Source organism: Corvus hawaiiensis, chromosome 6 (assembly GCF_020740725.1).
Source record: "Corvus hawaiiensis isolate bCorHaw1 chromosome 6, bCorHaw1.pri.cur, whole genome shotgun sequence".
NCBI classification, from domain to species: domain Eukaryota; kingdom Metazoa; phylum Chordata; class Aves; order Passeriformes; family Corvidae; genus Corvus; species Corvus hawaiiensis.
This window is the reverse complement of record NC_063218.1, coordinates 45,540,049-45,563,687: the sequence shown is the minus strand read 5'-3', so window position 1 is coordinate 45,563,687 and position 23,639 is coordinate 45,540,049. Positions and strand designations below refer to the sequence as shown.

The following is a 23,639-nucleotide window of genomic DNA, read 5'->3' as shown; positions in this document are numbered from 1 at the left end:
CAGCAGCAAAGCAGGTGTTCTGGTGCCTACCTGATCATAATATGAAACCCACTTCTTTCAGTTTTCTTAAGAGGCTCAAATGCTCCCATGCTGTCAGTATTTGATCTTTCCTTTCTTTCTCTGCAGCAATTTGTCTGCCCAACCAGTTCCGATGTGCGAGTGGCCAGTGCATCCCCCTGAAGCAGCAGTGTGACTCCTTTCCGGATTGCATTGACGGTTCTGATGAGCTTATGTGTGGTGAGATCTTTTCTTGAGATTGTGGAGGTCTTTTCTTGAGATTCAGGTGCTGTGTTCAGGCATGTTCTACAGCCCTGTGCAGAGCCCTGGTCTTTGCAGAGCAATATTCTTTCAGTGAAAAATACTTCAGAAGGGCCTTCAGAACTATCCCTAGGGAAACCTGATTTTACTATGCTCAGTACCTTGGAACTTGCAGATCTGATGCTAAGCCTGGAGTGGCTTTTAAAAATGCACAGCCCTATCCACTGCAATAACAGGGCCAAACTGGAGGCTAATTATGTGGAGGAACTAACATGCAATGAGCAAGTGTCCACAAGAGACCACAGACCGGTCTCCTGAAGTGCAGGTGTGAAAAGAATATATGGAGACACGTTGATTTTTCTGGGAAAAATGTAACTTTGAATTCCCATGGCAGTAGGTATATGCAAGTTACAGACATGCTGATGGCAGCTGTTGTGTTTGTCGTTAGAGAGTCTGTTACTTTGCAGTCCAAAGTGGACAGTAAAAATCCACTTACTTTTGCTCTTCTTGCAATTTCTGTTGTATTGCACTGTTGGGATGACTAGAGCATGGAGTATTCAGGCATTGGGGTAGATAGAGGGAGCATTTAGAATCACACAAGCGGTTTAGCAAAATAGCTGAAAAATAGCATTTTAGAATAAAAGCAAATAGATGTGCTGGTCTGAGTTCATTCTGAACAAATACCTTGCACTGTGTTTGTGTAGAGAAATGCTGCACTTACTTTGCCTACAGGACCAACCTTAGCAGATTGTGAAGTTTTTAATATCTTAGATCTTGTCATTTTTTGAAGCACCAGTTGTCAGAAGTTGTGCCACTGCTGGGATGAGAGGAGGGTTCAGCAGATTTGGTCCAAGGTAACCTTGTTTCTTCCTTCCATCTTCATGGTGGATACTGCAACGAAAAGTATATTCATGAGTAAGAATGGTGAAAGGAGCCCTAGCTGTGAATAGAAAAAAAGGCTAAAAGAATGGAGACAGAAACTCTTGGAAATTTCAGACTGAACATGCTTCTTCCACATCTTCTGTTTATCTCTTTAGCTTTCATCCAGTTTCCTCAATTCCCTGGATAATATAAGGCCACTTCTTCCTCTCTTTTTTTTTTTTTTCAGTTTCTTTGTGCACTTGGCGAGCTTTCATGCTGCCAAGTTAATGCAGCTGTTTCCTGTTTGCACTTTGGGTCCAGTCCTGCAATTAGGTCCTAACTGATTTAAATGTGTCTTTATGTAGACATAGGATTGTCTCCTTTGGACATCTTTGTGGAACAGAGCATTCTGTGGTTTCCCACTTGACTGAGGGAAAGAACTCAAGTAGGGAATAAAAATGATTGCTACCTTCTAGATAAGGATCTTGCATTTAAAAGAAGCTAGGTTTAACCAAAATGAGAATTGTGTGTTTTAAAATAGCTGATTTGGGAACATGTTTTAATTTTGGCTTTGCTTTTTTTCTGGTACCATAGCTGAATTAATCTATTTGAAAGTTAAGATCTTAGCTGACATAAAAGTTGTCATGCACTAATAAGTATGAGAAAAACATAAAGACTTTAAGACAGAAATGAGTTCTTGATGCTGAGCTGCTAAGAGTTTGTTGCTAGATCTTTGTATTTCCTTTATCTTCCTTCTCAAATTTCAGTTGTTTTTCATTCCCTTCCACTGAAGTGGAAACCAGAATCACTGGAGAAACATTTTATGAAGTGAAGGCCTGAATCTTATATGAACCGTTTTACTTCTTGCAACTTCATTAAGGGAGAAGGGGTGTATAGTTAGAACTGAGCGTGTAAAATTTGGACAAGTTTGAGTTTTTCACTTTTTGACTATATCTATTTGTGTATGTTAAAGAATAAAATTAGAAGTGTGTGAATCAGATGGAAATTAATTGCTTTCCATGAAGAACATTGCATATGTGAAAAACAGAGAGGTGTCAGGTTTATATGGCAAGAATTTTGAATGTGTTATGCATAATCAGGGAGAGATGTGAAGTTTAGCTCATCTCAAATACTGCAGCACTTTTCGTTATTTAACTTTTGGCTACGTAAGGGGAAAAACAATGAGTAGAAAGTATTTGAGATATTTTGGATTGTGTTTTCCTTCCAATTTGTAAGGTGGAGTTTCTTTGAAAGCAAGTCATATTTTAGGAAGCAAAAGTATTCTGTTTTAAGACCTGTATTGGCTAGGAAGACATCCACTGCTTAGTACGTATGGTAGCTTCCTTACTGGTAAGTTTTCTTGATTTTTCATGTTATTGCTAGCCCAAATGGCTTTTGAGAGAGCAATCCCTTCTGATTAAGGACTTGATATTTATAAGTATCTTTGGCCCATAGACTTTGAAGGGCAGAGAAGAAAAGGAAACTTTCCAGATTGTTGTTCTATCAAGATGATAAGTAATCCCGTTACAAGATAAATTGCTAGACAAAAGGAGAGTACTTTGCTCATACTGCTTTATGGAGGGGAAGAGGGAGCATGAAGTCTTGTGTATTGAATCAGAATATCTGGAGTTGGAGATGCCTGAGTGTGATGCAGATGCTTTTAAAGCACTGTGTGAATGACTGTGCGCTGACTGATTTGCTGCATGAGCTCCAGGACAGCAGCATATTCACTGCTCCATGTTTAATAACCATGTTTAATTTTCTTCTCCTCTCTTTCCAGAAAAATCAAAGCCAGCCTCAGATGAGTCCCAGCCACACAGCAGTGCCATCGGTCCCGTCATTGGGATAATACTGTCCCTTTTTGTCATGGGAGGAATGTACTTTGTTTGCCAGCGCGTGGTGTGTCAGCGCTATGCCGGGCCCAATAGTCCTTTTCCACATGAGTATGTCAGTGGTACCCCTCATGTCCCTCTTAATTTTATTGCTCCAGGAAGTTCTCAACATGGCACTTTTACTGGTAAGGGTGCTAAGGACCTTGCATCTAATCAGTACCATTACATTGTCTGGATTTTGAGTTTTACACATTATTAAGGGTGCTGGATGTGGAGTTTTCAAAGAGCAGAAATTTGATGTTGAAGATCTGCTCAGTGGTTTTGGAATAAATCTGTCATTTGAATCAGATATGTAAAATCTATTAGCTTTTCTTGCACTTTAATGGCTATGGTCAGCTATTCCTGCGTAAGTTATATTACTATAGTTATCAAGAGGTTTTTGTGGTAGGAAATTAGACAATGAAAGAATTGCAGGCGAAATCTTCGCAGGGGTGTTTTAAATTGGACTTCACACTAAAGCTTTTTTAATTAAAGCAAGTATCAGTGGCTTTCATCTGTACTTCTGTAGGTGCTAAACCAAGCTGTCATTCTGATTCTCATCCATAGTTGTTAGTTTTTTCTAATCCATATTGCTGTGACAAGATACAACAGCTGAAAATATTACTATTTATGTTAATTCTAAGGAAAATACATAGGTTTCTAATACCATGGCATTTCCAAGAAGGATATATAGTCATGAATGATGATTACAAATACTTACTCTGCTTGTAATAAATATTTCCTGCATTTGAAAATAAAAGTTCTGAAAAGTTCCCAGACTTAACTCTTACATTGGCACTGAATAGTGTCACAGGAAGAAGCTGAAAATGAATTGTCTGGATTAAGAGTATCTTGCAGTAAAACAGATTGGAGAATGATGTCTTCCATTTTCCTCTAACTCAGGTTTCCTGCCTTTTGTCTCCACTGATTTTCAATTTTAGCTGTGATTATTTTCAATAAAAGTAATTGGGTTTTGCAGTTATTCATGTACTTGCAATTAATTTCTTGGGATGGAAATCGAAACTTTGGAGGCCTCTAGCTTGTTTTTCTTGGGCATTGTATATTGCTTTTTTTGCAAATGAGTAAGTTTGTTTAATTGGAAAATTTCTTAGTTAATTTGGGTGAACAGTTTGGGTCAGCTGTTGTGAAGATTCCTTTCTCAGCAGTTGATAGTAGGTTGTGAGGAGTTCAGTGCTGCAGTGAGACAATAGGTGGTCTGAGGGTGAGATGTTTTCATTACAAAAAGTGCTGTTCCTTGTAATCCTGAAGTTTTTACATAAAGCACTCTTCCTAAAGTGTGACAACCATTATCGCTGCATGGGTTTGCAAAGGTAGGGATCTGGTTTCTGTTTGGCATTGATGGATAACATTGTGGTTTATCTAACCTTGTTTTCCTCTGTTTCAATGCAGGCATCTCTTGTGGAAAGTCCATGATTAGCTCCATGAGTCTCATGGGAGGAAGCAGTGGTGCCCCATTGTATGACAGAAACCATGTTACTGGAGCATCTTCAAGTAGCTCATCCAGCACTAAAGCCACTTTCTACCCACAGGTACGTCTTGAAAATACACCAGTGAGTTACTATCTCCTGCTTCTGAAGAAAAGAAGGGTGAAACTTTGTGCTTACTTAAGTAGGTGTTAACAACTGTTAACAGCTCTTGGGTGTTACTGTTTATGATATGCAGGCCCATTTTGACACTCACTGAACTTCACAAAGAGGCTTTGTTGTAGTCCATCAGGATGATACAGTGCTCCATGATGTCCAAAATGTTTTGTTACCGGAGTGGTACTCATCTGGTTTGTTCTTGGCTACTTCTGTTCTTCCCTTGGAGATGCCACCTCCTTTGTTCTGTGTAAACTCTGATGGCAGTGGCCCGGTGACATTTTGCACTGCCTAATGCTGCAGGCACACATGGAATAATTAGGCAAACAAGACGAAACAGGACTGGAATGCAAACGTGTATGAAATCAGCTTGACTTGCTGTTTAGATGAAGTGCCGATTGTTGATTCAGAAAACCAAGTGCACGAACGGGGGAAAAACACTGGTACAGCAGGGTGAGGCAGAGGTTACTTTGGTTGCATTTTTTCAGCTATAATTTAGCTCCATTTCTGACTTTCAAGTGTGGAAACTGACAGAATTCTGGTCCCCATGTCACAGTTCCACAAATTACAAGATGAATATTCTGAATGGAAAGAGTCCTCTCTGGATACGCAGGAGAGACACACGAAGGTTCCTGTTTGCCAGCATATTTTGTCATGACTAAGCACTCAGTTTTTTCCATCATGCTTCTGAGCACACAGTTTTCTTCCATCATGCTTCTGAGCAATATATCCATTGGCCCTTAGGTACACACTACAAGCTGCCAGAGTTGATCTGCCAGCTGCAGAGGGGGTTTTTGTGCAGTATTGAATCAGGAGCCCACATGCTGTGTGGGTTTACATGCATTTGTGTTTACATGTAAGCTGTTATGCTCTGTGTGGGCATTTTGATTCATAGTGTTTTGGCCAGTTGCAAAGGTGCTTTCTCTCCCTTTAAGAAGGGCAAAAATGGAAAAGAGAGGCTTGTGAGCTTATCTCTTGGTAAGGTAAAATTGGGTACTTACTTCTTGCATTGCCTTCTCTGTGAAGCCGTCAAGAAGCAGATGTTTGGAACTCAGCAGCCCTCCTAATTTAGCTTGTCTCCTGCTTCACCAGTGTCTCTGTAGTGTGCTGAACAATTTCATGCTAGACCTGATTGATGTGTCAGTACCACACTAAAAAGGATGAACAGAAAAAACACTTACTTAAATAAAGCTTGAAAGAGAAAAGAAGCCCAAGAGCTGATCTGCCTGTGTGATTCTATGGGATCTATGTCAGCCAAAAGATCAACTCTTCCGTTTGACTTCTGGCCTAAGTTAATCTGACTGTTGCTGGGAATTCTTTTTTCCACACTTTGTGTCAGCCAGGGCCTGCAGGGATGATACCAGCATTTCCTTCATGAAAGGCATGATGGGTACTTAGAAGGAAGCTGTTGCAAGGGCTTTGTTACATTAAAGTTACTGCTTAATCCCAATGTTCTGGTGAGTTCTGCCTGGTAGCTAATTACCCAGCTTTATATTAATAATCAAAAGGACAGATCTGAGCATCTAAGTTGTCTTGGCTTTTTTGGTTTGTGTAACACATCTTAGTGGTACTGAGAGATGCTCCAGTGAATAGAGACTGGGAAAGAATCAGTGTCAATGAAGTTATGCCAGTTTATATACCTGAGAACCTGGCCAGAGGCATCCTGGCTGACACTGTTTGCTGTATTTAATCTCAACATGAAGTGATATTGATGCAGCTCAGGGCATCAGTAGGAGTGAATCCACAAGTAGCATACAGTGCTCATCCGAGGAAGAAGACTTCTGGGAGATCCTCTTGGGGAGGTTACTCATCATTCCCTACAGCTGGCAAAGGGGGGTATTCAAGCATGTCTCCCTTCACACAATTTTGGGTACAGGGCTTGTCAGCATTAGTAATAGTAAGCTCAACTCAGTGGCCAGGAATCGCTTTGCTGGACGCTGCACAGTGAAGAGCCAAACAATGATCTCCACTCCACTGATTTTAGAGTGTTTTTGTGGGAGAAGAGCAGAGACAGAGGAAGGATGGTCAATGGGGCAGGACCATGAACTGGCTGAATGCCCAGGGCAGGCAGTGTACAAGATGCTCACATCAGTAGCAAGGCTCAATCAACAGCAATGGTGTAATTTTCCACACTGGAAGAGATTAAATGCTCTTCTTGGGTTTAGGCCAATGTCCTGCTGGCTGTGTCAGAGGTTCAGCTTCCTGCTAGGGGAAGAATCCGGAATAATTTTGAAACACGCTAAGCTTTTTTCCTTGTGTGAAGGCTACAGCAACTGTGTATAAGCACTTATAGCTGAGCCATATGTGTGTATGCTGTCTATATGCACACATAGGCAGGCTATAAATATTTTAGCTCATAGGCTTTTTGCATTGTGAACTGTGCCAAAATGATATGTTTATAGAACAAGAGTGAAATGAAGCATTCAGGGAAGGATGGGGTTGTATTAGTAAAGAACCTGGCTTCCTGACCCTACTAATGACTGGGGATGTGTTTAGGGTCTGGGAGTGGAACATACTTTATTTCCCATTAGCATCTGCTGAGGATGCTATCAGTCCTTATGTCCAAGGAAGTGCACTCAGATTCAGCCAAACTGGGTCTCCTTTCCAGCTTTATTCCAGCCTTCCAGCATAATAACAGGTGTGGCAAGGAAGAAAATTCCCTGTACTGAGAACTTTGAAGGCCTGCACAATACCTAAGTCTAAAGTAAAGTCTTGTAATGAACATCTGTGATCTTTAAAAATGCATTAACACATCCAAGCAGCCAGGAGAGGAAACTAGAATAAGGATGAATGACAGGGTGAAGCCATAAATACTGTTTTTAAACTAAGTAAAGTTGGATAATTAACCCAAAATTTCACACTTCTTTTTCCTGTTGTTTCTAGATTTTGAATCCACCTCCTTCCCCAGCTACCGATCGCTCCTTATACAACGCAGAGATGTTTTATTCCTCAAACATTCCTTCAAACACAAGATCTTACAGGTACAGTTCAGATAAAAAGGCTTGCCAAGTCTTCTATTAATCTGCCTTTAGTTTTGGATCTTGTACAGACTTTATTTAAAAAATGTTTTGCTCTCTTAATAAATGACCGTTCCAATTATGTACATTATATTTCTATGTAACAGTCCCTGAGCATCCTGTGTAGAGGAGGTTGGTGTTTTCTGTTAATTTCCTTAAGCTTATCTTAAAGGAGTCAACCTATTTGTTAGTGACTGGGCTAAATGGTCATAGTGGTCTCCTCTGGTAGGTTAGGGGCTGGAAGAGTGTGCTGCTGGCTAAGGATAGTTGTGCCATTCAAATGTATCACAGTTCAGGTACTTCTTGTTGGATTTCTCTGAGAGCCTGCATTAAGGCTCGTGTAGTATTAATGAGCAGGTATCTTGTCTGACCACACAGAGCTGTTCAATCTCTTTCTTTTTTCTTTCTTTTTCCCCAGATTGCAACTAATGCATGTGCTTTTTCTTTTTTATTGTTTTTGTGCAGGCCATACCTTATACGAGGGATAGCTCCACCCACAACCCCATGCAGCACAGATGTCTGTGACAGTGACTATACCACGAGTCGATGGAAGGCCAACAAATACTATATAGATTTAAATTCAGACTCAGACCCTTATCCCCCTCCACCCACACCTCGCAGTCAGTACATGTCGGCAGAAGAAAGTTGCCCTCCGTCTCCTGCCACTGAACGAAGCTATTTTCACCTCTACCCCCCTCCACCCTCTCCTTGTACAGACTCTTCATGACCTCAACAGAAGGAACTTTTCCTGTAAATATTTTAAAATATGAACAGATTTAAAATATATATTTTATGATTTAAAAATAAATCTGGGTGGGAATTAAACAAAACTAAATGTGAATAAAAATGGGTGGGAGGGGTGGGGCTGTGAAAAATTGTACAGAGGAAGAATATTTATAAAATTGATTTTTTTAACTTAATTTCCATTCTTTTGTGCCATATTTGCCTTTTTGAAGTCATGTAACTGACTCAGTCTCCAAAGGATTTGGAGAGGGAATGTTGAAACTTTCTGCATTTTTAAGTCACCTTTTTACATGCAAGAAGTGAAGTTCTTTTTATTCATGTGAGACAAGAAAACTAAGTGGCTTGTGGGAAGGGGAGTCATCTAAAGAAAGATGCAGGCTTATTCCTAGAGAAGAAAAACACATTTAAATACAATTGTCAGTATCATCCCTTCACCACCACTGGAAGAAAACGTGCATGATCACAACCCTTAGATGCTCCAGTTTGTAAGTGAGCTGAATGCTTCCCAGCAGAACTTGAGTGCCAAAACCCGAATTTCAAACCTTCCTCTCCATCTGCTTAGCATTGAACTGAAAGAACACTTCTTTTGGCCAAGCCTTCCAGCTTAACTAAACCCACAGGCATCATGTCCTACCTCATGTTAGTGCCACTCTGCACATGGCCAATTCTGTAACTGATTCAGGCTAAGTAAGATCAGTCCTAAAAAACCTGGTTTAGTTCCAACCAGTTCCCCACCTGACTGGGTGAATGGTAGCAGAGGCAGTTGTACTGACCTGTGGGTGAGAGCAAGGGTCAAGTTTAAAGTGGTATTTAAGCTAAGAGAAATGCCCAACAAATTGCAGATTTGGTCAGACTCACTACATTTTAATAGTGGTGCAGCCAAGCTCCTTCATCCTTCCTTGTGAAGCTTTGGTCACTGTCTGGGACAAAGCTGTAACTAGCCAATGCTAGTTTTCTTTTTCTCAAAAGTCCTGTAATCACTGTGCCTGGTTTCTGAGATGTTCACCCATGTTGACTTGATCAGAGAATTGCTTCATCTTTTAATATTCATTTTCCAAAGCAGAATGAAGTGGCCACTTGTATTCAAATGAGGAAAGTTGTTTGAGTTTTAACTGGTGTTTGTAGAAAAATGGTATCTGCATAGCTCAAATCAAAAATCAGTTTAGTCATATCTCATAAAAATTTGCCACATAATTCAGATTTAGAAATAGAAGAAAGAGCACAGGAGGAAGAAAAGACAAATACTTTTTTTTTCTAGGCATGTTGATATAGAAATGATTAACTCTCATACAAACTGCTGTAACCTCAGGACATCAAGATCAGCAAAGTGCTCGTATTCCCAGCTCCTACCAAAAGAACCTTTGGGGAATGGGGGAGCTAGAATCAGTCCCTTTCAAATTCAGAAGACAAATTTTTGCTTTCATTGCTCTTTGTAGCAAAAAGGATTGGGTATTGTATGGCACTTTATAAATTCAGCACTGGTGATGATAATGGGAGGGCCTGCTTGGGACATCTGAGGGAAGTTCTGAATATGCAAACTTGCACCTGTTTCTGCAGCTGCTCGATAACAGATGTGTTGGGCCTTCAACAGCTTTAATATTGATGGCAACAATGTAAACTTTTTTCTTGTTTGAACTAAAATTGTACTTGGCTTTGGGTCTTTTTAGCAAGTTATTTGAGAGCACGTCAGAGGAACCTTACAGCTTCAGGAGAGAGGTGTTTGTTGTGGCGGTGGAAGTGCTGGGACCATGGTGTTCTGATCCCCTTGGTGTTTTCAGATTTATCAGTCCAGATCTGTTCTTCTGGTCTGCATAGTTCAAGGGCTGTGCTGTCCTGGTGTGTTACTAAAACTCCTAAAGTAGCTTTTACTACCTTCATGTCTAAATTTTCACTTGAGAAATTAAGCACAAAGAATATGATTTTTCACAGAGAAAAGTACAGAAGTGGAATTTAAGAATGGGTTCTTTCCTCATCCCCTATGAACATTAGCAATTTTGTAATATGCTGTGATGGGCAAGGTCATAGTTTGTTACTCTTGGAGTTACTTACCCAATCTCTGAACTGATGGTTTGGTGAAAGAAAGCAATTCTCATGTGATCATGTTTCAAGTAACTAAATTAGGAATATACAGCCACAGGATATTTTATGTGCCACATGAGTCATATAAAAGAGTATTTGTTCTGCATTACAGCAGTTGGTAGCCCAATTTCATATCATATGTAATTTTCTGCTTGATAACTATTCACTGTTTATAATGAATTCATTAGTTGTTTCATGTCACAGTTCTAGCTTAGAGACATACCACATTAATTTTCCTGTATTCCTGTGATGACACTGGATGCAGAATTGCTTACTGTTTTTCATTAAACCACTGATCTTTTTTAAGAGCTACAACTATAAGAATCCTGACCACTTCATTTGAAGATTTGTATCCTATTACAAACATTGGAATTGAGTCCAAGAAAATTACCATTTTTACTGAACTATCTTAAGAATCACATTCTTTTGGAGCTTGGGTTTTCAGAAGGAAGGAAGCACTTGCTGAATGGGCTGAATTAAGTGTACATTTTTATTTCAGTTGAATATTCATAGCCTCTTGCTGTTGATGTTTGCTGAGGAATTGCCTTCTCTGAGGCACTGGAAGTTTGGTGATGAGAATCAAAGCCCCACACTGCTCCATACTACTGACATTAAAAGCCTTTTCCAAAAACAGATTGAATACAAATTTGGCATCTTAACCTTTAAATACTAAATATTACTTTTTTTATTACTGTAGGCTATATACTTGAAAAGGATTACTGCACTCCTGGTGTTAGCAAAGACCAGGAAGAAAATCTGAGCAACAAGAACTACTTCTTTCCAGAATATCCCCACTATTTTCTTAGTGGTTTCCATCCTGTGAACTTTCAGGCTAAAACGCAGAAAATTCATATTTTCTTCTAGGTAAGGATGAGAGAAAGAGTTGCAGGGAATTAGTGAATGCATATGAGCAATTCTGGCAGTTCAGGGATGAATAGGAGATGTGGGGGGGAAAGTTGCATTTTGGTGAGGCTTAAGCATAGTTTTAATAATGCAGAAGTCTTCTGTGAGAAAGCTGACTGAAACATTTTAAGAGCTCTACCCTAAGAACTGCAGAGGGGTACATGTGATTCAGCTACCTGTGTGAGCTTATGAGTACTTGAATCAGTGTTTTCAACCATTATTTTCCAAGCCCATTGTGACTGCATATTAGCACTTGAAACAACTCAGGGTGGAACAAGGAGTGGTGTCTGGACAGTAGCCAGTAATGGGCAAATGCTATGGTTGATTCTGTGTTAGATTTAAAGGACAGATGTCCCAGCAGAGAGCAGCTTACCTGTCCTGCAGTGCTGTCATGAAAGCAGCCACTTGGGTCTTCCCTTCTGTGGAATTTGTCCCATCTGCAGGGCGGATGTAGCAGCAGTGTGAGGCTGTAAGGTAAATGGACAAGTAATCATCTTCGACAGTCAAGGATTCTTCCATTTCAAGGAACAGTTTTGTGCAAATTACAGTTTGACTTCAGCTAGACTGGTCAATAGCCACTGCACCTTTAAATTTGCAGTAGAGGTAGTGAATTTGTTCTGGATGAGTCTGAGGAAACTTCATGAGCACTATCCCAGCTGTCTTACTTAGATTTCTTACTCAGATTTCTTCTGTCTGGACAGATCACTAGAGAGCACTTAGGCTAAGATTAAGCTAAATCTGTATGTATGACAAATAATAATTTCTTCAGGATAGTGTTATAGTACAAAATGCTGTGTCTAAAAATGAGCTAATGCCATTATCAACATATTTTAAAGAGGAAGGCAGAAGTGAGTGGGGAAAAAAATTCTTTTGGAATAATGAAATTGATTTTCAGTAATAAGCCTTCATTTCTGTAGTTTGCAAAGGTACAGGCACTTCCCTAACAGTTCTGATTCTTTTCAAAGTAACAACAAAACGGTCTGTTCCCTCAATACCTGTTTTACACACCTAGGATGGGCTTTCTGGAATTCTCCAGGCTTGTTTACCCCAGATCTATTTTCCACGGGGTATCTAGAACATCATGTGCACGGTCTAGGACTCATGTTCTCCCCATTTTTATGCCAACTGGTGCCTCTTGGATTCTGGGGCTTTTGACATTCTGATGCTCTGTGCACAGCGGTGAAAAAGGATTTGGAAGCAGGAGCACTCACGTAAGAGCTGGTGATGTCCTTCCTCCATTGCCTGCAGGGTCAGATCCCTTTGCTGGGGAGGACTCTTGTGCTGCCCTTTCTCAGAGCCTCTCCAGCATGTTGTGCTACTTCACAAGTGTGCTCAGTTAAACATCACAATAGTTGTGTGTCCTGTTGGCTTCAAGCATTTTTGGAAGGAGATCTCTTCAGTCATTTTGTTGGGGTTTGTGTTGAGTCAGTCCAAATGAGTAGCTGTGCTTACGATTGTACTACAGACGATATCCATTAATGTCAGGAAATGAAAACAGAAGGCAGGCATGTTCCCAATAATTAATAACACACACGACTGCCTGGCACAGAGCCCTGAATTAGAGGTAATGTATTTGCTGTTACAGTGCCGAAGGACATTTTATAAATGTCCATGCGTGGACAGAGCCTTAGACAAGCCACAGTCAAAGATAACTGTTTACAGCTCAGTCATTTGGTGGTTGTTGTGTGTTGTGACTCAGTTATGAATTATGACTACAGCCCTCCTTGTAAATTTGGCTTGTCTATAAGAGATTCATAGAAGACTGAATCCAAAACTCTGAGAGGTGTCTGCTGTTTCTGCTGCTGTTCCCTTAGGTACTGCAACACTTTCTGATCATCATTATATATAAAACCCCCTTTCTACAGCAGCGGTAAGTTTAGCTAAACAGCTTAAGGTATTTAATACACATTAAAAGAAATACTTAATACGCATAGATATTTTCAATCCTGTTAGGTCTTCTACCTCTCCTTCCTGAGAACACTTACTCTAGATTTTCTAAAGGGTGTTTTTCTTTGTTTATTTTGAGGTTGGCCAGCTATGCTGTGGGCTATTTTCATGTAGAATCATACTCCCTTTAAGAAAACAAAAAAAAGAAGGAAAAATTAATTTTAAATCAATGTTAAGCCTGCTGATAGGAATGATGGAAACCAGTCTGATATGTCTTCTGTATTCCACAACAAAATCCTTCAAAATTCCATGTCCTGACATGCTGACAGTGCTCCCAGCCACCTATGACAAGCTGCCACATGCTGGCTGTTCCCAGCATGAACCACAGCCCTTGTTGCTGCCCACCTCTGGAGTCAGGGCTAGGTCCTCACCAGCCAGCACAGAATCCTGGTGGATAGAAGATCACCATGGCAATTCCTAAACAGGTTGGTTTATATTTACAAAATACATGCAGAGAATGTGCTTAGAAGGACTTGTCAGAGGAGAAAAGCAAGTTTGACGGCTCCAGTGACAGACTAATTCAGCAACATTGACACCTCTGGAAAGCGAGTGCTCCCACTGATGCACCTTTCTGTAAATAAGAATGAGGCCACTCTTAGTGACAGCACTCCTGGGGTGGCTGCATTTAACAAAGGGAGTGGTATTCCCGTTTGATTTGTACAGAGACCCTGCAGCCTGTAAATAGTTGTACATGGAATTCATCAGCCTGTGGAGGTAAAACAAAAGCTGTTGAAAGTGGGAGGATGGCTGTGTGAAATTTGGGGGGTATCATAAACACAACTCTAATCCAGACCACTTTCCTACTCACCTACTTGTATCGCAATTGCTGCTATTGTAAATGTACAGGAATATACAAAGAGTACCAAGAATTTTTATGATATAACCCACACATAATCTTTTTATATTTATATTAAATTGTGTATTCTGCAAACAGCCTAATAATTACAGCTTTATATGTGTATCATTTTGTAGTATTTGTTACCTCAAAAGACAACCAAACCCAATACTTCAGTGCCTTGTGTATTTTAAACAGATTAACATATAAACTGGGGGGAAAAAATGTAGATTTTACTCCGCTGGTTTTAACAATGCTTTGTATTATTGTTAGGGTTCTCTTCAGTTAAAATACATACAGCCACAAGTTGTGGAACTAACTGAAAGCATACAATTTTGGAGTTTTTTTAGAGCATGCATGTTTTGAATTTGTAATATATTGGAGTTTCTCTCAAATGCATTCTTTCAAGTTAACTTTGATTTATATATTCATATCTATTTCAACAGACATCCCGATCCCTGTCAAAAATACGTAGCATTAAAAAAAAAAAATGCCAGTAACTGATACTTACATGTTTGGGGATTAAATGAGTGCTGTTTTCAGCACGTCACAATTTTCATTAGAGCCACAAAATCTTTATTGTGTTACAGAAAGTCTTGATCAATTATTTGTCCAAGCATGGCCTTCTAGCACATAAATGACTTGGTAATACTGTGGTAAAAAAATCTTCTTTGGGGCTGTCATCACTTCAGACCATTGCACGTTAACAATTTTCTGGTCATGAAACTGCGATGTTTCTTTACGTTAACAAAACCAAAGGCTTGTTTGAAGTAACTGGTATTTTGTATAAATATTTGTACAGATAACAGACTCTGCTTTTGTACTATAGATTATGTGGATTTTGGTTTATAATAAATGCTTTAAAAAGATTTGCTTAGCAGCCATTTTATGAGCAAAGCTGTTTCATCACCTTCAGTAGAGACAACCAGCCAGTATCACAACTGTTGTAGATACTATTTAAGATAAGGATAGTACTGTCTCCTTGGTTTTAATTTTAAAATGTACAACAACAGCGAGAGCTGGAAAGCCAATCATCTTTAGAATTAGAGTTGTTAGCTATAGAACTTACCACAAGTTTGTCAGCTTCATGACCTTACAAAAATTGTTACACTCCATAGGAACTATCTCAAGTGTTTTGACTAGGCCAGATCTGATCTGTATTTCTTTTTTAATTGTATGATATCTTTTAAATGGATGCCATAGGATGTCAAAGTAAATTTTTTAAATACTGGCTTCTTCTTTTTGTGGTGAACGTACTTGAAAACTAGTTCCATTGAGTCTAGTTTTGTCTTGATTTGTGCAGTCAATATTGGTGGTTTCTGATTTGTGAGATTTAACCTAGAAGTCAAAAATTATTTTTAGTGGAGATATCCTTTCTCCGGCTTGCTGGTGAGATGAGACTCAGACTGAAGCCTTCCTGAGCAGTCATCAGCAGACCTGGTGAAGTCCAGTTCTGTTTCTTCTGATTATTCCAGGTTAGAGAAAAAATAGAACATACACATTCAGAGACCTGCTTGTTTCCTACAAAGTTCTTCCAGGTTTTGTATTTTACTGAACCAGAAAATGTCAAAAGATTTTTTCCTCTTAGCCACATTATCCTTGCTAATAATGCTTAACATAAATGGACCCTGGAGAGGCCATATGATGACTGCCTAGACCTAGTGATTTATACCATCACTGTGATTAGGATGGATTTGTATCTTGAAGGAAAATGATGAATCTGAACTTCTGGTGCTGTGCTCAACCTGGAACAGGCCTTCCATTATCCTATTGTCTTAGAAAAGTTGGACCGAATTATCCAGAAGTACAGAAAGATTTTTGGGATTACATATGGCATGAAGCAGAACAGCCCCACTCTTCTTTCTGGAGCTCCTGGCTATAGCTAGGCTTTCTCTCCTGAGAAGATGCACAAGGTCCTCTTGGAGTGGACTCTGTCTGACACAGGCTGGTTGCAGGGAGGTGTCTGATATATGTATCCCACATAAGAACACAGATTTCTGCATAGCATACTTAGCATTCCTACTCCTCGAGTTGCCTTAATCCCAGATGTTTTTTGAAACCAGAGGACACAGTATTTTCTTTTTGCTCCAGAAAAGCTTGCTCAGCTGTCTGGATCTTTGTAGCCTTACACTCCCACAGCTTACAGATTTCTTAATGTGTTAATTGGGAAGTAAAACTCCGATATGTCATTTGTCTGAATGGAATCTGAATACATTCCCAGGACGGAACCTGTGGTCACAGGGAAGGGTGCCTAATTCCAAATCCACTGGTCCTGATCTTTTATGAAATTGCCCCAGCTGTTACTCTCCATGGCAGGGCAGAGCAAGGTGTTTGGCTGATTTTGTGCAGCATCACTGAGGATTGAACTGAATAACTGTGTCCGGATGTGCTAGGAAGTGGCTAAAGTGGTTGAAATGCATTCTGCCACAGCATGGGTGGCTCACAGCTGCGCTCAAGAACAGCCTGGACCTAACCTATTCAGCTCTATGGACCTCCTTCCATGCTTTATGGCAGCCTCAAAGCTTATGTACACATGGTGGCTGTTCCAAAAGAAAAAATATCATAAATAACTAACGTCCTTCCTTTCTCCTCCTTTCTCCTAGCTTTTATTGCTGAGCAGACATCATATCACATGGAATATATCCCTTTGGTCAGTGTGGGGGATGCCCCCTCCCAAGATCCTGCCCACCCCCTGACTTACTGCTGAGGGGTTAATGCTGGAGAGACAGCAGTGGTGCTGTGGGAGTGCTCCTCAGCAGTAGCCAAAACACCGGGGTGTTACCAACAATGCAAAGCACAGCACCATGAGAGCTGATCTGGGGAAAATTAACTCCATGTCAGGCAGACCCAATACAGTGAACTAACTGTGCCCACACGCTGCCAAAAAGCCCACATGGAGTTATGGGGAGGAGTTCACGTGAAACTAACACATTTTAGGACAGGTATTGCCTAGATATGTTTGCTTTTCACCCACTTGTGCTCTGAGGGGTTCAGTACAGGTTGTCCTTTCAGTGAATGGCCAGGGAATGGTGGGGCAGTCCTTGAGGCTTGTACTATGCATGGTGCTGTGGAGAGCAGGGTGGAGGGAAGGCAGTGCATGCTCTGTGGTTTCTGCAGGAGCAGCAGTGCAGCAGGCTGCTCACATCCCTGCTGACAGCACAGAGCTACACACAACCTTCCACTGAGGAGGGCCGGTGGTTGCTGGAATCTGTTTAGAAAGCACCGATAGAAAGAGGGTTGGTGTGCACAGGAACCAATGCTGTTGTGGTTTTAGGCATCACAAAAAGGCACCTGTCTATAATTAAGACTGAGACAAAGGCAGCATTTGAGAAATGGAGGCTTGATCAGCCAGGCTAATTGCTGGACCCTGAATATATTGCAGAAATGAGGCAAAGATTGTAACTGCAAGGGGTATTGCCAGATCAGCTGGCTAAGATCATAGCTACAGTGAAGATTAGGACAAGAAATTTGCTTGAGTCTGCCCAGTTTGGGTTTTGATGGATTCCTCACAGAACACAACAGCTGGAAGAGGCACAGCAAGGGCAGGATAAGGTCTTGAATTTCCTCTTGCAATTAGAGACTGGTCTCTTGTCTGTAATTAACAGGAATACTAAGTAGACTTGAAACTCAGGTGGTTTTTGGGATAGAAAAATATCAACAGTTTACATATATTCTGGACAGCCTGCAAAGACAGGATCTGGGCTTGCCCTAATTGAGGTTAATGCCTTCTGTTACAGTTTCCCAAAGGCAGAGCTACTTTGGCAATAAATCTGATTTAAGGGATGGCAACAGCTTTGACAATCTATTACTTAGGGAGTGATGTTTGTTGCTGAACTTTGCATGGCCTAGAAGGTATAAGAAAGACTCGTGAGAACAGGGGCAACGCTTTCCATTGTATTTTAATTTGGCTTATCAGGCTATTGTTACAGGTTTAACTAGGACTTAATTCTTAGACAATTTCTCTCATAGCAATCTGAATTCCTTCTAGGTTGTAAGGAAACAGATTTAGTGCTTATGCTCATTTTACTGTAGGCATTGTACATAGGCAGTCACTAAAAAGGAGAATAGAATTTGGGCATCAGGCTTCAAAAGTTTGACAATTCCCACACTATCCAATGCCTGCAGCATTGGGAAGGGTCAACCTCCTTAGCTTCTCTTTCCTATTGTAGGTTGTTGTACCAAAAGCCCAGGTACTGGGAACAATAGAGTGGCAAGTGTTCAGTAGTTAGATTCCCTGGATCCAGAGTAGACAGAAATGCTCAGGTAGGTGAGAGCTCATGAACTGAGGTGCTGTCCTTGTTTGGAAATGGTACAATTCAGTGCTCCCACCAAGACAGCAACAATACCAGTAACAAAAGTGTACAAAAGTGTACAAAGAGAGGGTGATTTACATGCACAATGCCCGCCAAACCTGAGATAGTGACAACCAATGGTGGAAGGCTTCCCTCTGCCTGCCACACTTTTCCCTGACTGGAAAAGAAACCCTTTATTCTTAGAAGTGAGGGAAAAGTCCCTTTTCCCCATCCCTGGCTATGACTTAAGGTGGAATTTGGGTCTTGGCTATGCCCCCTCTCACTGATCTGGGCTGGGACCAGGACAGGTGCCCTCGGCTTCCCTTGCACAGCAGCTGCCTATCCTTTGCCTATAAATCCAGGGAAATGATAAGGTTTAGAGACTGAAATGTGAAACCTATTGCTTGATTTGGTAGGATCCTGGAGCCAGGAAGAGTGCTGGCTGATAGTGGCAAGCATCTGGTCTCTCAAAACTTTCGTTTCCCTGGTCTTATACTTACTTAAATGCTGAGAACTGATCTTAACCAAAAAAAAAAAAAAAAAACCCAAAAAAAAACCAAAAACAAAAAAAAAACAAAAAAACAAAAAAAAAAACCCAAACCCCCCCCCCCCAAAAAAAAAAAAAAAAGCAAGCACCAAAAAAAGGTGCTTCCCATGCAGTTCCCAGTCTTTTTTGTTAACTCCTGATATGCTACAGGACCCAGCAATAAACTGAAGCCCCGGTGTTTTACATTTCTCAACCTGAATATTAAGCCTAACCCTTACAGGAAAATTAATAAGGAATCCTGGCAGGCTGGCAGGTATGTGAGTATTTCATGGGTTTTAGTCCTCATTCTTACCCCTTTCCTCTGCAGATGTGGCTGGTGTATCCGTGAAATACTGAAGTCTGAAGTTAGAGGCAAGGTAAGCAAGTGGTCAGAGACCTGTTTGTTACACCCAGTTCCTGGGGAACAGTGTTACCTGGGGGTGAATGCTGTATGTGAACAAACTCAGGAAGAATTAAACAGGGTTCAGGGAAGTTTGAGAATCTAAAATGTAGGAAGCTGACTGCTGTATCTGTACAGGATGAAGTAGCACATTTAAACTGAAAGCTAGGCTGAATGGCAGCCCACTTGCCTTTACTTGCTTGGAGGACCAGACCTGAAAAACTAGGAACTGATGATGAATGAGATTGAGGAATATGTGCATCCTGTCCTAAATTGGGCCTTGTGAAAGATACTGTATTTTGTCTCATTTTATAAGTTGGTGTTTTGCTTCCATCTAGAACGAAGGATTTTGTGAATTGAGCACCTGAAGAGTCTAGTTTATTTCCAGATCCTGCTGGATTTCTAGAGATGCAGTCAACAAGGAAACGTTTAGAATCCCATCTTCAATTTTGTTCCAGAAGTATTTCTCAGAGATTAGGCCTTGTAAACACAGTAGCAGGTGTAGGGACAAAACCTCCTCAGTCTTACAACAGACAATTGGATTTCATTGCTGTGACTGCAGTTAAGGTTGGGGAAGAAAGACCTGAAGAGGCATAGGATGGCTTTTTAGCTTGCTCACAAAAAAAAAAGGGAAAGGGCAGATGTCAAAGGAACAGTATCTTTTCTTCCAAATTTGCTAAAAGGTTATTTTTTCTTCTGGCTAGAACAGTAAATGACAGTAATTTTCAAAGGAATTTTCACTTCCTTCATATGTTCTGGGTCATTTGAGGTTGTTTCAAACACTTTGAATTACATCTTTTGAAGATGGATTAGTGATTTTCTTTTTCCTAAACTGGAGTGGCATGTTCTACCCACACATTTTCATGTCAACCACTTCTGGTTTTTGGAACCTGTCAATTTATATGCAGCCTCCCCAGTACCCAATACAGGGGGACAATCATTGCCCTGGTTGTCCTGGTCACATCTGACACTTACGGGGAGATATCCATGTTAAAATACACATAAATACTTTAGAGCTTAGTACTAAGCAAAGCCACAAGGTGGCACAGTCATCTGCTCTGAACAGTTGCTCACCAAACTTCATTTCCCAAAGGAAACACAGCTCCAGAGCTTCCCTTTTCAAGGGGAAATTAACCCAGTCTCTCTCCACCCCTGCATTAGATTTCACAGAGGAAACACTGATGATGGGTGTAGCTTTCCTAAAAGTGAGATTTTTTTTATATAATAAAGCCCTACTATGGAAATATTTACATGGCAATAAATATTTTGCTGCTACTGCTAATTTTTCTCAGCCCTAGAAAATCTGTAACAGTAAACCCCCTTTTTTGCTGGTGGAAGCATCATCTCTGCTAGGCAACAGTTTGTTTGGTGCCTGATTTCAGCATTAATATCATGAGACTTATGCAGGTTTTCCGAACAAGTTAATCAATCTATCTATCTCTCTCCTCATTTTCTTCTACGGAGGGAAACATGGAAGGTATGGAAATCCTGAGATGAGAATCTGGAAAAGGTAAATGCCCAGAGGCAGCAAATGATCTTTTGGGGGGGGGAAAAAAAAGAGAGAGAATGTCCTTACAGCACTTGTTTGCAGAGACACCTCCATGTGTCAAGGGCATAGGGATGATTTAGCATCACCAGGAAGAAGCAGTGCAGTAAAGGGAATCATCAGCATGTCTGTATTTTCCTCTTTTCTTCTTGCCTACCACAGAGTAAGTGCAGACACTTGGAGCTACTTCTGTTTGCTGACTGAGTGCTGTGCGACAGCAGGTAGAAATAATTTCTCTCATGTAGACTGTTTTGCTTGTCTCTAACAAGAAATATGCCAGTGCCCAACCTGCCCACAGACGTCCTGGTCCTTTGGGCTAGAAGAGAGCGTTTTGCTGTTTACTTCTAAAAAGAAGGACATCCAGCCATTGCCTCTCTGGCTTGGTGTTGAAAAGTTCTGACAACTGAGCCTTTTGGTGTTGTTGAAAATAGATAGTTATCTGTCTATACACATATATATATACACATTTTCTTCCCTGTCCCTCACTTCTGTACTGTCCCTTTTTGGAGGTTATATATAAAAAATTGCTATGTGTATTATATCTCTCTAGATACAGATTTATAATTTCTACATGTGCTTGGGAATCCTGAGGAATTAACTAACTATCCTTGACTCTGTCGAATTGAAATCAACCCCTACATATATCCCAAGTCAAGCCAGACTTCCCATATAGAAAATTTAGATTTATTCCCCTGTTCATCACTTCTGTACTGTCGCTTCTTTGAGCTTTGCTCCATGCCACAGGCTTAAATGGATCTTTTTGGTGGCAGCTTTAAGTTAAGATGAAAAATTAGTGAAAGGGCATCACTACTGCATTATTTTTTTCCAATCACTGTGCATCTCCCCCTGCCCCCCAGAGTGTGAGACAGAGCAATTATATTCTTGATCAAAACATGCCACCTGCTGTTTGCCAGAAGGGAGACATGTATAGTCAATAAAGCCAGTGCATATACTAACCAAACTGGAAATATATTTGCATTGCAAAACCAGTCAAAAGTCCTGGGTACCACAGGTTAGAAGCTGCTCTTGGCCACAGTACAAAAATCACCTGGCAACACTGCACTCTTAGAATCATAGAACCATTAAGGCTGGAAATGACCTACGAGTAACAGACTCTAACCATTAGCAGAGAACCACTGTGCTCACAACTAAACCTTATCCCAAATTGCTGCATTCACATGCCTTCTGACCACTTCCAGGGATGGCGATTCCAGCACTTGCCTGGGCAGCTTGTTCCAATGCCTGACAACTCTTTCAGTAAAGAAATTTTTCCCAACATTCAGCCTAAACCTTCCCTGTTGCAACTTGAAGCAATTTCCTCTTGTCCTGTTACTTGGGAGAAGACATCAACTCCCACCTTGTGACAATCTCTCTAGATTGATATGATGCCCCTGAGCCTTCTTTTCTCCAGTCTGAACAACCCCATCCCCCTCAGCTGCTCCTCGTAAGACTTGTGTTCCAGATGCCTCTCCAGCTCTGTTGCCCTTCTCTGGACTCACTCCAGCACCTCAATGTTTTTCTTGGAGTGAGGGGCCCGGAACTGAACTCGGGATTCAAGGGGTGACCTCACCAGTGCCAAACACAGAAACACAGATCCTTTCTGTAGTCCTGCCAGGATGTCATTGGCTTTCTTGGCCACCTGGGCACTGCTGGCTCATGCTCAGCTGCTGTCAACCAGCACCCCCAGGTGCTTTTCTACCTGACAGCTTTTCAGCCACTTTTCCCCCAGCCTGTAGCATTACATGGGTTTATTATGACCCAAGGGCAGGACCTGACACTTCACTTTGAACCTCATACCATTGGCTTTGTCCCATCCATCCAGCCTGTCCAGATTCCTCTGCAGAGCCTTCCTACCTTCTAGGAGATCAATGCTCCCACCCAGCTTGGTGTCATCTGTGGACTGACTGAGGGTACATGATCCCCTCATCTGGCTCATTGATAAAGACATTAAACGGGACTGGCCCCAACACTGAGCCTTGGGGAACACCACCTCTGAACAGCCACCATCTGGATTTAACTCCAGGCACCACCATGTCTGGGCCCAGCCATCCAGCAAATTTTCTACTGAGCAAAGAGTGCATACATCCAAGCCTTGAGCACCCAGTTTCTCCAGGACAATGCTGTGGAAAACACTGTCAAAGGCTTTACTAAAGTCCAGGCAGACAACATCCATAGCCTTTCCCTCATCCACTAAGTGGGTCACCTGGTCATAGAAGGAGATCAGGTTGGTCAAGCAGCAGATGCCTTTCCCAAACCCATCCTGGCTGGGCCTGATCCCCTGGTTGTCCAGTATGTGCCACATGCTGGCACTCAAGACAATCTGCTCTGTGACCTTCCCTGGCAGCAAGGTCAGGACAGGTCTGTAGTTCCTGGGATCCTCCTTCCAACCCTTCCTGTAGATGGGCATTATAATTGCTGACTTCAGTCAGCTGGGACCTCCCTGGTTCACCAGGACAGCCGACAAATAATTGGAAGTGGCTTGGAAAACTCTTCCACCAGCTCCCTCGGTGCCCTTGGGTGGATCCTATAGACATGTGTACGTCTAGATGTGTAGCAGGTCACTGACCATTTTCTCCTGGATTATGGGGTTTTGTTTTGCTCCCCATCTCTGTCTTCCAGCTCAGAGGGTTGGGTACCTGGAGAGCAACTGGTCTTACTATTAAAGACTGAGGCAAAGAAGGCATTAAGTAGCACAGTCTTTTTCACATCCTTTGTCTCTATTGACCTGCAAATCTGCAAATGCTGTGGTCCAGCAAGGC

General features: G+C 41.2%; 1 protein-coding gene across 1 annotated transcript in view; it reads left to right on the top strand.

Annotated features, from left to right (window-relative positions):
• Window positions 1-14,985, top strand: part of LRP5 (LDL receptor related protein 5) — a 141,974-nt gene extending 126,989 nt beyond the window's left edge. The window contains exons 19-23 of the mRNA XM_048307064.1: window positions 127-237; window positions 2,900-3,136; window positions 4,401-4,540; window positions 7,475-7,572; window positions 8,074-14,985. Of these exons, the coding sequence (XP_048163021.1) occupies window positions 127-237; window positions 2,900-3,136; window positions 4,401-4,540; window positions 7,475-7,572; window positions 8,074-8,335 (848 nt within the window). The 3' untranslated portion in view covers window positions 8,336-14,985. The remainder of the gene's footprint in view (window positions 1-126; window positions 238-2,899; window positions 3,137-4,400; window positions 4,541-7,474; window positions 7,573-8,073) is intronic.
• The last annotated feature ends 8,654 nt before the right edge of the window (window positions 14,986-23,639 follow it).